Raw genomic sequence first — 14,504 nt, 5'->3', positions numbered from 1 at the left:
TGCTGCATGCTGGAAATCAGTTAATTTCTTAAAGAGCTCCTTTCCTGAAACTCAAGCCTAGAATCAGCAAGTGTAGGAGGAGGGAGCAGGTAGGGGGAAGATGGAACATCAGGGCAAATAATTAAGGAACTGCCTTCAGAACTGTCATTTCTCCTACTTCTCTCCCTCCCTCCCTGGCAATGGCATTAGTTCTAAGATAAAGCTCTAAGAACAGTTCTTCAAGCAAAGTAGCGGATTTGTTTAGGGGGGGTTGAACAGGCAGTGCTTTTATGGACTAGGATTGGAAAGAGTGTGCGCACAAAGCAGAGCTTTAGGTAATGGACCTCCACAATAGATTGGATGAGGAGGGTGGAATAGGGGGAGCAGAAGAAAGCAAACTCCACCGAGGACTGATGTACGTTAAATGACCATGCTAGCAAAATGCAGCCTTCCTTATTTTAGAAAAACTGCTTTTTCTCCACTTCTAAAGAGAAACCTGTCTGTGAATGTACCACTTACCTGCAGACACCCATAATCAAACACATCTCCCATTTGGAGGTTTGGAGACAGAGTAATACAACTGTGGAGGAAATTCCTTATCTCTTAGAATACTAATCAATGTAGCCCTTCATTTATTAATATGAATCAGTAATCAAGGCTTACCAGACATTTGAGGGAAACTAAACTTGTTCTGATCACAGCAGGTTTCGTCAGAGTCAAGAGAGAATTGGGTCCACAAATAAAAAGACAACTGCCGTGCAAAAAAAAGGAATGGTTAAGGAATGAGTTCCATATTGAAACTTGCTGAGATAAAGATGCAGTTGGAGGATTAAATAATACATAGGCTTAAGACCAAATTTTACAAAAATAAAGTAGAGGAAATTTACAGACCGTAAAGCAGGAGGACAAAAAAGAGAAAGTACATGAGGAAAATTATACTTTGAGGGTAGATCTAAGTGATCCAGTATCCATTTTATAGAGTTACATAAGGAAAGACAGTGGAAGAGAGAAAATAAAGAAATAAAGAATATTTCCCTATGCATAAGAAAGACTCTCGAGTTTTCAAGTATAAAGGGCCCACCAAGGAACAAGCTAGAAAAATGTAAAAGCAAAAAGCATCTATCTGTACATTACTGAACTACTTATGATTCCAAAGATAGAAAACAGGCTACATAGAAAGACTCAAGACTGAGATTTCTCACCTGCAACATAGTTTGCTAGAAGATAAGTGCCTTCAGTGTTCTGAGGGAAAATTATTTTGAACACAGAACTGTACCCAGCCTCACTAATATTTAAATGTTTAAATGGAGGTCAGAATAAATAAGAACTCTGAAAGTTTATGAACACACCCTTTTTGAGAAAATTACTTGAAGAGGTGTTCCCAGTAAAATGAAAAACAAATCCAAGAAAGAGGAAGGTTTGGCCACAAGAAGCAGTAGTGTACAAAAAAAGCAGAAAAACTTAGAGTTGTGTCTAAATACAGGGACTGTGAAGCCTGGTATAATTGATAAGAAAAGTTTTCTAAATATATAAAAGAATAATGTAAATCTAGTATATGTGTATGTGTGTGTATATATATATATAACATTCTGTAACTAACATTTCAGATGATTTAAACAAACGGGGGATAGGAAGAAAGTAAAACTCTGCTAAAGATCTTATAATTTTTCATTTTAGAATTTCTAGGTGTAATATATGCTTATTAAAATTCAAATAATATGGAAATATATAGGGTGAAAAATGAATGTCCTTATCTTAAGCATATATAACAAATTTATATAAATCAGTAAGAAAAAGACATCTCAGTACAAGAATGTATAAAAGGCTTGAGCAGGCACTTCCCAAAAGGATCAATCCAGTTGGCCAACGAACATGAAAAGGTGCTCAACCTCATTAGTAATGAGATAGATGCATGTTAAAACCACAGTGAGCTAGGTCTACAAACTCACAGGAATTGCTAAATTAAAAAGACTGATGATACTAATACTAAATATTTTGTAACCAGTTTGGCCTTTATCTAGTAAAGGTAAAGATTTCCATACATTATGACTCAGAAATTCCATTTCTATATTTATAGCCAACAAATATGGGCCCCTGTACACCTGAAAACATGTACAAAAATGTTTATAGCAGCATGAAGAGCCACTAATTTGAACAACCCAAATGTCCATTCACGCAACATAGACTGGATAAATTGTGGTATATATTCATACAAAGAAATACTATTTGGCAATGGAAATGAACAGACTGCCTCTAACCCCAGCAACGTGGATGAATCTCAGAAACATGATTTTGAATGAAAGATCCCATAAAGGAAACATACTATATCATTCTATACAAATACACTTCAAAACTAGGCCCAAATAAACAATATTGTTTAAGGATGCATACTTAGGTATAATAAAGCTATTAAAAGAAAGCAGGTTTTATGATTGCCATAAAAATCAGGAAATAGGTTTCCTCTGGAAGTGAAGGCAGTGGGATGGAGAGGGTTGTGATCAAAAGGGGCAGGTAAGAGGGCATCTGTGTGCTGGCAGTATTCTGTTTTTTGACCTGGATGATGACGACATGTTACCTTTCTGATAATTTATTAAACTATACATTTATAATTATGTATGTTCCTACACATGTGTTATATTTCATAATAAAAGAGGTTAAATTAAAAAAGCAAGGTCCCATTTCGCATCTTTACTCCTCACCTTATTCCCCTTTCCAGAAGTAACCACTGTTAATAGCCAAATTTCTTTCCAGACGTGATTTACTCTTACTGTTGTTAGAGAAATACAAATTTATGGGTTTTTAAAAAATATTAGGGGTAATAGTATGTAGATCTCCCTAGGGAAAAAGGAAAGGAAAAAAGAAAGCCTGATTATTTCAGTAAAATTAGAAAAGTGGGAAAATGAAATAATAAGAAAGAATGGTTAAACATATATATATATATGATGGCAGGGATAAATCTAAATAAAAATAGAAATTAAGATCAAATTGGGTTTATCTGTGGAATGTATTTAGTACTTTAAAAGGTTAAAAGAAACAGTTTGATTTTTCTGTTACCAAAAGCATTTAATAAAATTTGATACTCAGTGTGTTCATTTTTATTAAAATGCATCAAGCTATACTCTTATGATATATGTACTTTTCTATATATACATTTTAATAAAGACTTTATTTTAAACCATTCCTGGTTAAGAAAAAAATTTGTAGGCATCCAGGAATGAAAGAAATTTTATTTTACTGATAGACTATCTACAAGAAACCAATAGCAAATATCATATATAATAGTGAAACATTACCAATATCCTCATTAAAAATGTAAAAAACAAGACAAAAATGCCCATTATCATCTCCACTATTCAACCTTGTTCTGGAGGTTTCAGCCAATACAATGAAGAAAAAAATAAAAGGTACATATATTGGAAAGAAAGAGCTGAAAGTTGTCTTTAGTAACAGGATGATATGATTGTCTTAATGTAAAATTCAAGATAATTAACTAATGATAACTAATATTAGAGTTTAGAAAATTGGCTGGATAAAATTTAAACTTGCAAAGATAAATTACTTTCCTGTATATTAACAACAAGCAATTAAAAAATAAAAGAGATATCTATTCACAATTATATAGAAAATGATAAGGTACTTAGGAATAAGAAACAAGAAGAAAACAATGAAACTATACTGATGATATCAAAAAGATGAGGATAAATGGCTAGAGACTATATTCCTTCATGGGTCATCTCAAGTAAAATCCTCAAGGGACTTGCTTAAAATTTAGTTTTAAATTTTAGTCTGACGTAATTTCAGACTTACAGAGAAGTTACAAGGATGGTAAAAAAATTGTCCTGTATTCACCCAGGTCCCCCAGATGTTAACATTTGATCACATTTGCTTTATCCTGCTCCCTCTCTCTCTCCTCTCCTCTTCCCTTTCTCCCCTCGCTATCTGTAATACATATGCATATACATATTGTTTTTCCGTTTGAACCAGTTGAGATTAAGCTGCAGACACTATGCTCCTTTACCCCTAAATATTTTGGTGTTTGTTCCTGGAAAACAGATACTCTCTTATGTAACTGCAGAGCAAGTACCAAAATTGAGAAATTAACACTATTAACACTATAAATAATGGATTAAATTAACATTATCATCAGATTTACAGACCTCATTTCAGATTTTGCCAATTATTCCAATAATGTCCATAATAAAGTCCCGGAATCATGTGTTGCATTCAGTTCTCGTGTATCTTTAGCCTTGATATTTTTGAACAGTAGGGACTAGTCATACTGTAGAATTTCTTTTAGTTTGGGTTTGTCTTGTGTTTTTTCATGATTACGTTCAGCTTATACATTTTTGGCTGGAATACTGCGGAAGTAATGCTGTGTTCATTTCACTGCACATGATGTTGATCTGTCCCATTACTGGTGATGTTAACTTTGATCACCTGGATAAGATGGTGTCTGCCCAAGGGGCCTCTTAACAGATTTTAACAAACTGATTCTAAAACCCAATGGAAGAGTAAATGGGGAAAAATAGCTAAGAAGTTTTTGTAAAAGAGTAACAAAGGGGAATTTGCCCTACTAGATGTTGATAGATACTTCAGAGCTGTCGTAATTAAAACGGTGTGGTAATGGTACAGGAATCAATAAATAAACAGTGGGACTGAACAGAGCCCAGAGGCCCAGGCCGATATGTAGTGACAGCTGTCTCAAGTATGCTTTGCTCAGCACTTGAAACTAACTCATGGTAACACCAAAGTCTGTCAAAGCAAGTTTCTTTTACTGCTGCCAACTTAGACTTAAGATTACTCTGCCCTAAGAAGCCAGATCTTTATATATGAATCTCATACAGTGTATGGAGTCTCTGTGGTAGGAGATGCTTACATAACCAAGAATATTGTGTGCTGCTGTGGATGGATGGCCTTTGCCTGACCAGCTTGGGCTCTGGGAGTAGTAAAACGGTCTGCGTATCAGTCAGGGATGGGAACCAGCTGGCCCAGTCTTCCCTGGCTTTCCTGTCCAGGCTTCCAGGTGTACAATAGAAGACCTGTCTTCTCAGGTAGAGGTAATGCTGGGCTTTATATTTGGAAAGAAGGGACCAGTTAAGTTAAACTGAATTTATCATTTAGGCTGTATGATATTTGTAACTAGTTAATACTTTTAGCAATAAAGGTTTTAATTTTTTTTTTTACAATGGCCTTATCACAAATGTTTGATAGCACATCTAGAGGTGGCTACATCTTGTGATAGGCTTATTAAGCAAAAATGTTATATGCTACTTTATTTGCAAGCTTTCGCATTTAAGATTGTGTGATGTGTCTTGATTGTGTGCATTCTTAAAGAGCAATAGATTTTGTGTCCAAGGTGATTAGACCTGGATACTGGGATTTTACTAATTCTACTGTAGAACATGTCAATTTAGTATACGATAAAGATGGCATTTCAGTTCAGTGTAGAAGGGATGACTTTCCATAAGGGGTTTAGGGACAGTAGCCTCTCCATTTTGCAGGAAATATTAGAGCCGTACCTCATAAAATACACAAAAATATGTTCTGAATGTATTCAGGTTCTGAATATTAAAAATCAAAACTAAAAAATTGTTAGAAATAAATAAGAATAGTAATTTTATAATGATGCAGAGCTAAATGAGATGTAAAGCAAATGAGCCTTTTGTTGTTGTTGCAAAGGAGCCTTAAAAGAAAAGATTGAGAGATTCAATTACACAAAAACTTCCATATAGTAAAAGGTACCATAAACAAAATTAAAAGCCCATTAGCAGGCTGGAAGAAAGAAATAGAATAAATAAATAATTTCTACAAATCTGTGAGAAGACAACACAATAGATAGGAAAGTGGACAGGGGATATGATCAGGCAATTCCCCAAAGAAGAAATACAAATGGGCCAATAAATATGTGAACTAGTAAAAATCAGAGAAATACAAAGTAACCTGACACCCATCAGATTGGCACAAACTAAAAAGGTTGAAGAGGGCATAAAGGAATAGGCACTACTGTACACTATTGTTGGGGGTATAAATTGTTGCAGTCTTTTCGGAAAGCAATATGGGTCTATAACAGTATTATATCTGTGACAATTTTGGGGGAGGGTCTGCGTTGGGTCTTCATTGCTGCGCACGGGCTTTCTCTAGTTGCGGTGAGCGGGGGCTACTCTTCGTTGTGGTGCACAGGTTTCTCATTGCGGTGGCTTCTCTTGTTGCAGAGCATGGGCTCTAGGCGCGTGGGCTCAGTAGTTGCAGCCCGTGGGCTCTAGAGCGCAGGCTCAGTCGTTGTGGCGCACAGGCTTAGTTGCTCCGCGTCATGTGGGATCTTCCTGGACCAGGGATCGAACCTGTGTCCCCTGCATTGGCAGGCAGATTCTTAACCACTGCGCCATCGGGGAAGTCCCCTATCTGTGTCAATTTTAAGTGTATATTCCTTTGACCCCAGAAATTCTGTTTCCAGAAGTTTTTAGACATTTGCATATAAATCTACGTAAAGAAAGCTTTGTTACCAAATTATTTGTTAACGGTAATAACGTTGGCGCAACCTCATCATTGCCTTATCTCTGACAGCTAGCTTCTCTCTTCCTTTGGGCTGCAAACTAAAGCCCATGTCCCTGGTTACAGTAAGCTCTGGCTTACTCCCTGGGGTAAAGAGCAAGTGTGCTCATCATTGTGACATGATGGGCACACTGAAGCAAAAAGGTGGCTCAGTTACCACAGGTACATACTCCCTCAGCTGCATGTTCCCTTCTGGGTATTGAGTTCACCTCTGCATACAGGTTCAGTTTTAATTTTTGACTTCTGCATTTTCTAATTGGAGTTCCTCAATCAGGTAACCTAATTCTGTGGCTGATTTTATTAGTAGCAAATACTTTTTAGGAAAGTGGGGTTTGCACATGGAGAATTTGGGACAAGATTCAGAGAACTGCTTTAAGAATCTAAAACCCAGTTAAGTTTTGGTCAAGGTTGAGGAGCCTATGCTATATTCTTCATAATGAAAATTAATGTGTAGTCTCCATGACATTAACCCTGATAACTCCCCATGATTTATTCAAAATAAAATACGGCTTTCTAATATGTTAGTCACTCTTGGGCTATAAATATGTACAAAGAAATCTTTAGTTACTGACTAAAGAGAAAGAATAGTTACCTCTTCACTCCTAGCTATAAGACTTCTTGACAGGATGTTTAATATTTATCAAACGTTGATCAGATGCTCTTTACCCAGCAGTTTAATTTGCATAGATAACGGCATTATTTACAGAAGCCAGTAATTGAGCTAGACAAGCGCTTTTGATAGACATATTACGTGAGTCACAAAACTTTAAATTTTCTAGTAGCCACATGAAAAAAGTAAAAAATAGGTGACATTAATCTTAATTTTTATTTGACTCGAGATCAAAAATGTCATTTCAACCTATATTCAGATATAAAAATTAGTAACTTTACATTTATTTTTGGATACTAAGTGTTTGAAATCCAGGGGGTATTTTACATTTAAAGCATAGCTCAGTTTGAACCAGCCTTATTTCAGATGCTCAGGAGTCATATGTGGCTAGTGGCCGCTGTGTTGGACAGCACAGGACTAGACTGTAAGCTCCAGAGGACAGAAAGAGTAATGGTCTTATTACCATTGTATCCTCAGCAACTAGTACAGTACCTGGTATGTAGCAGGCGTCCAGTAATATTTTTGGCTTAATGAATGAATGACTGAGTGGGTAAATATAAAATCATCTTTCATTGACTCCTCAACCTTTAATCCATGTGAGTTACATTTGTCTCAAAAATAGTTGGCAGTAAACTTAGAATGGAATGTCTTCTCCGTTGTACAGTCATTTAGAGAAAATCCTGGAATATACTGTATGTCTTTTCATATTTGCCCAAAAGCAGTTTCAAAAAGTATCTTTTGGCTCCAGGTAATAAAGCAAATGACATTATAGAGATTCTTAGAGTTCCTGTCTGTTGACCATAGCAACTCTGTTAAGTTTTTTTCTTAAAATTTGTCTTGCTAATTCTTAGAAGCATTTGTGTTTTGAGAAGACCATTGCATAATCCAACCCCTGTCCCCAAAATTGTATCTCTCTTAAGCACAATATCAAAGTCCACTGAGAGCTCTACACTGTTTTGATCATCCCTGTTGCTGTTAACTTTGACCTGAAGTTAGTATCAGTGAAACTTCTAGTGTCTGTTACATATCTCTAACTGTTTTAGGTGTTGTGGGTGATGCAGGCTAATTGCTATACATGAATTTTGCCCTTTAGAAACTTATAATTATTTGGAGAAGAAAAATAAATATTAACAAAATGAGTAGAGAAAAATTAAATTTGTTCAGTGTTTTCTGTGTGCCTTAGGTTTGGTAATAGAAAGGTGAATGCAAATAATTCCTCTTCCCTCAAATAGCTTATAGCCTCCTGGGAAGATACATATATTATTAACCAATAAACATTTTAACATAATAGCAAGTATAATAAATCTGTAAAGTACAGGAATAATAATCCATTCATACAAATGAAGAAGCTGAGACTCAGTGAGGGTCAGTGACTTGCTCAAGGAAGCAGTAAGAAAGAACCTGGATTCAAATCTAGATATTTGTAGAAGTTATTGCTCTTTCTTCCACACCACATTTTCTGTGTTTCAAGATTTTTAGAAAGAGAAATTGAGTTCACTTGAGGTAAATCACAGCTTGTGAGTAAATTTCCTCAGTGATTATAGTTTGCCTAAAATTATATTTATTATGTATTTACATAGTTATGGTGTAATCATCTTATTAATTGTCCATGTCTGTCCTATTACTTGAGTGGTATGGTACTAAATTGTAAGGGCTGTAGGTTTTTTCTTTTCTTGGCCGCACTGCACAGCTTGCAGGATCTCAGTTTCCCGACCAGGGATTGAACCTAGGCCACGGCAGTTAAAGCCCAGAATCCTAACCACTAGGCCACCAGGGAACTTCCAGGCATTGAACACTAGGTAGACCAGGCCAAGAGCTAAGGGAAGGACTCGGCTTTCTAAGCAGAGAGACAGACTTAAACAGGCAGGAGTGTGAGGGATCAGGAAAGGCTCTGAATTGCTGTTTGAGGGCTTCAAGCTTGAGCACTAAGGAGCCATCAAAGATTCTCAGGACCAACAGGTTGGACTTGAGTGATTGGGTGATTTGTGGTTTGTTTGTTTGGTTTTTAGTTTTTCTAGCTCTGTGCAATTTCTTTTCAGTTCTTGTTTAAAAGCATAGCGTAGGAAGTGGGATTTTGATTTAAAAATATAAATATGTGAGGCCTATATTAGGCTGGTAATAAATGTTTATATAACAAATGTTTATTAGGTGTCCAGCATTGTCATAAATATTAATATTATACTAGTATCTATTCCTAATATATGAAGGTAGATAAATCTGTAGGATAACAGACGACCATAGTAGCTTATTCTGTCCAGTGTGTATTTAAGCATCTTTGGTTCTGTAGCTATGTAAGGGTTTGTGTAGACTGGTGTAAAAATTGTAAGGATAATAGAAGTAATATAAATTTTGGGGTTTTTTACTCTAAAATAATCTTGAAGTAACTTTTAGTAAACTAGTTGACATAATTTAAACTTCAGAAAGCTTGCAAATACAAATTGTAGAAATAGCTTTTTTTTTTCTTTTCTTTTGGCTGTGCAGCTTGTTGGATCTTTAGTTCCCCGACCAGGGATCGAACCCGGGGCCCTAGCATTGGAAGCACCGAGTCCTAACCACTGGTTTCCTAACCACCAGGAAATTCCCTGAAATAGCTTTTCTCAGTAAAGCTCTTAATAGGATGAAAGATGCTCTTTGAGATAAATACAGGGATATTCTTTGTTAACTACCATAATGTCTGGAGTGGTATTTAAATTCCAGACTTTGCTATAACTCTTTGAAAGCCAGTTTTCTTTTTAAGTGTATAATTATATATTGTGGAAAAATCACAGGTTTTATGTATGTGTATTTTTATTTATACATGGCTCATTCACATTTGTGATTATATTTATGTAGTTCTCTAATATTTTCAGTTTAATTTCGTTGGCCTGTGTTTTTTTCTCCTCTAAGAAAATAGAAAATCTGTCCTTTTAGCTTTTGGATTATTAAACCCCTCCTCCTTCTTTTCTTGAAAACTCCAAGTTACCAGCCATGTTCTCAAGTTTATGATGTTATTTTGCCTCCCTTGGGAAAAATCTTTTTACAGTTATCAAAATCTGAAAATAGTCCTGTGAAATAGAAATGGAGACTAGCTCCTTAAAATCCTAAGTAGTATGTGTGAATGTATAAAATAACCTAAGTAAATAAAAAGTACATCCACATTATAAATTTTCCCTGATTTCGTTTTAAAGATAAAATGTTTGTTGCCAAATTTTGTTTGTGCTTTTAATCTGCTGGGTCATCTGTGGAAAACTGTCCTCTTCTCTCCTAGGCCACAGACCTCCACCAGCACGAAGCGGACATCGTTGTGTGGCAGATAATACCAATCTATATGTGTTTGGAGGTTATAACCCAGATTATGATGAATCAGGAGGGCCAGATAATGAAGACTATCCTCTCTTCAGGGAGCTTTGGAGGTACCATTTTGCTACAGGAGTGTGGCACCAGATGGGCACAGATGGCTACATGCCCCGAGAATTGGCATCTATGTCACGTGAGTGCCAGCAGTTCTGAACTTTTGACTTTATGAAATGTCTGAGAGGTCTGGCTCAGTGTCACATGTTTTCCTTGTTAATAATGTTTAATAATAATAAATCATAATAGTAATATGATTAAACCCTGTTAATGGATAGACTCTTACTGTGATAATACTGTATCAATACTATAGCATGGTGATTCAGAATTAATTGTGAGCTGGATAGTCCTGAGTTTGAACTTAGCTGTATGTCATTTACTTGACAGATGATTTTTAGCTTCTAGTTCCTTACCTATAAAATGGAATTAATAATATCTCAGAGGGTTCAACATAAAGTATCATATATATGCTACGCAAAATGTAGTAGAAGATCAACAAATGGGGTTTAAAGCTCTTGAGCAAAGTACTTCACACGTGGTATCTGTTTAATCCTCACAACATCTCTCTGATGCCAACACTGGAATTATCGCCATTGTACGGATGAGGAAACTGAGGCTTTAGAGAGGCCCGAAGGGCAGTGGCTGTGAGTGCAGGCTCTGGAGCCAGACTGCCTGGGATTGAACCCTAGCTTGGCAAGGTTCTTTTTAGGAAACCTTCAACAAATTATTTAAACCTCTCACCACTTCTATTTTATCATCTATAAAAATGGAAAAAGATAATAATGGTTCCTACCTCATAGGGTTGTTGGGAAGATTAATTTAGAGAGATTAAATAACTTTCCTGAGGTCACACGAGACTTTAAACCCAGCTCTCACGGGCACCAGAGCTCATGCTGTTGACTCTTACACTACATCAATTGAATAATTGGTTAAAAAAAAAAAAAGTCATTGAAATAATACAGTAGCAGTATTTTCAGAATATTTGCCATCAGAGAGAGAAAAAGTATATACAAGTGTGTGTGATGACAGGAACAGAAAGTTACCAGCAGGATATTCGTGTTCTTTTTATCTGGTGGAGGATTAAGATGACAGAAACTATAATTTAAAATGTAGAGATCATTCCCCTGGCAAAAACCGAATGATCCTTTTATCCCTTCATCCTGAGTCCCACTGGGTCTTTGCTAAGGCAATGATGATCCTTCATTTTCTTTTGCTTTACTGTGTACTTGAACTGTGTTAAGCAGCAGCGGTGGATTGTAGTTCATATCATTCTGTATTGTTATATACAGTGTTTCATGAATTTCACAGTACATGTCACATATCAAACAGTGAGCTATGTGAAATAGTGTGAATTAGATCTTTTTCTATAAAACTTTGTAGTAGTTATATGTCAGTGGTTTGAGCTATCTTCTGAAAGTATCAAAGCGGACATTTTTGAGTTTCTCAGATTTTCTGGGTTAATGTGGGAACACATTGCAGGTAGCCAGTACGAAAATGAAATTTGTGCTTCTCCTTTCCCAGTTGTGCTGCATGGAAACAACCTGTTGGTGTTTGGAGGAACAGGCATCCCATTTGGTGAGAGCAACGGCAATGACGTCCATGTCTGTAACGTGAAGTATAAGAGATGGGCTTTACTCAGCTGTCGGGGGAAGAAACCCAGTCGTATATATGGACAGGTACCAATCTATGGCCAGTCATTGTGGATGTATTTGTTCAGATTTTCTAGTTCCAGGAACAATGTCAGAATATTTATATTGCCACCAATTTTTTTTAATGGAGAATAAATTCTTTGTGGTTACTATTTGATTTTTCAGTTCTGATGTGAAATTGTAGTTTGTAAATCTGGTTGCTTGCCTTCTTCTTTCCTTTTTTCCCCCTTACTTTTTGTTGCTGATTAAGACCAATGATCTAGACCTGTATGGAGGTTTCTATAAATGTCAGGACCTCACCCACCCCCAATGAGAGATTTGGCTATTTATGGCCCAGGTCCTGTAGTCTTTAGAGTGTTATGATGCTTTGAAGAGCTTTCTAACCTAAGTAATAGAGTAGATGATCCCTGTACTTGGTTAAGAGACTTTTATACAGATCTGAGCTAAAACACAGATTATTTAGAAATTAGTTTCCAGTTAGGTTCTAGTGCTTCAAACCTTAGGTTTGAAAAGTTATATCTAAAAAGGTAGGAAAGCAACTCACCATACTTCAGGGACCCTTTGAGAGTAATGGGCTAAGCTTAAAACAACCAAAGCTGTGGCTTCTTTCTTAACTAGCACTGGCTGGCACTGGTACTGATACATAGCTTCTGAACTATGTGTGAGGCACATACTGGATGACCGTATCCCACCACAGGAGGCATTTAAACTCTAAGAAATTACCATAACAATAGCAAAACTTACACTGAGAAGAGTCTGGTAGAAAATGTCAAGTTTTGGGGACTGCCAACTCTAGATTTCTTACTTAAGGGATTCTGGTGCCTTATTTTCATATTTGCTCCTTCTCCTTAAGGGCATTTTTCTTCAGACTGCTTAGAAAGTGAAGCAGCTTTCAGTGGAAATGCTCATGTCCATGATCTATAAATTCTTTGGTTGGCTAGGACCCCTAAGGATCATCTGACGCCCTTTGCCTATCTAGATAGAACTTTCTTTCCAGTTGAGCAAAGTTAACTTTTCTAAAAATAATCTCTGTTTCTCTAAAATCTTTAGTCCTTTTTAAGGGTCTGATTTTTAGACCCCCCAGGTTTTAAATAAAACCTGATTTGGGGATATCTAATAAGGTTACATTCTTCAATCAAGTGTTAACGAGGAAGTCTCGTTCACCTTTCCTCATTATCCAGGCCATGGCTATCATCAATGGCTCCCTTTATGTCTTTGGAGGGACAACTGGCTATATTTACAGCACAGACCTGCACAAATTAGATCTCAATACCAGAGAGTGGACACAACTGAAACCAAACAACCTATCCTGTGATCTACCAGAAGAGAGGTGAGATTCTAGGATTAAAGCATATTTATTCTTTCTTGCTGAGATTTTACTTTTTTTCAGAATATTGGGAGTATGGTTTGAAGAAGACCCTTTGACCTGGTTAAAATAGCTAACTGGCTATTAGATCCCAGTTCAGCATTAAAGAAGGGTCTTCTGGTGAGGGAATGGTATCTCCCTCTGAATTAAAGAATTTTTTTCCTATTATTTCCTCTTGTACTTCAGTTTTCCTGCATTAGGAAAATAGTGAAACCAATGATAACAATTGTAACTAAATTTCATATTACAGGCAAAATAATTACATTCTAGTTACTTTTTGATTTCCCTTCTTAACTTGCATATTAGGATTCTTTGGCTCATTTGCTCACAACTGTATCCCCAGTAAGAACACAGTGCCTTGCCCCATAGTGGTACTCAGTGAGTGTTGGTTGGATGGATGGAAGAAAGGAAGGGAAGGTCATTTATTTTAAGTGCTCTGTTAAACACTCAAACATCACGTGATTCTCTTTAGTTGCCTTCTAGTAGCAGTCGTAGATCTTTCACTTTTTTTTTTTCCTAGTAGCAGTTGCCTCTTCTTAGAATTAAACTCACTGGAAAACTTAAAGAGGTTTTTTTGCCCTCTAGTTTAAAAGCAAAGACAGTAAATAATTTTTTATTCACTGTTTAGACTGTTATGTCTTTGTTGCCTTTAAGAAAATGACATATGGGTGCCAAGGAAGACTTATTTCTATTGTAGTATCTTAGTGGGCTGATTATTGCAGAACTACCATGAGAGGACTTGGGAGATGGCTTGGTATGGGGAGCAATTTTGATGTAATTTATTTTATCAGCACCAGGGCCTCCAGGGAAAGGAGGAAATAGATTAAGCTTTCAAAGCATTTTCACATGGTTGCCTTCTTTGAATCATTTTATGGACATATTATAACTTGTTTCAGCTTTTAGCTAGACTGCTTGGATAAAAGTTCTGGTAGGTGTTTCACATTATATTCACAGTTTTATGTAGCATAATTTTTCTGGTATTTTTGTATCTGTTAAATAAGTGTCTTAATTTGAAAGC

General features: G+C 36.2%; 1 protein-coding gene across 6 annotated transcripts in view; it reads left to right on the top strand.

Annotated features, from left to right (window-relative positions):
- Window positions 1–14,504, top strand: part of KLHDC10 (kelch domain containing 10) — a 60,403-nt gene that overhangs the window by 32,194 nt on the left and 13,705 nt on the right. For all 6 annotated transcript variants that reach the window (XM_057550075.1, XM_057550076.1, XM_057550073.1 and 3 more), the window contains 3 exons: window positions 10,389–10,610; window positions 11,993–12,147; window positions 13,302–13,450. In XM_057550075.1, coding sequence (XP_057406058.1) covers window positions 10,389–10,610; window positions 11,993–12,147; window positions 13,302–13,450 — 526 coding nt within the window. The remainder of the gene's footprint in view (window positions 1–10,388; window positions 10,611–11,992; window positions 12,148–13,301; window positions 13,451–14,504) is intronic.

This window comes from Balaenoptera acutorostrata, chromosome 7, assembly GCF_949987535.1.
Source record: "Balaenoptera acutorostrata chromosome 7, mBalAcu1.1, whole genome shotgun sequence".
NCBI classification, from domain to species: Eukaryota; Metazoa; Chordata; class Mammalia; order Artiodactyla; family Balaenopteridae; genus Balaenoptera; species Balaenoptera acutorostrata.
This window is presented reverse-complemented; position numbering and strand designations above follow the sequence as displayed.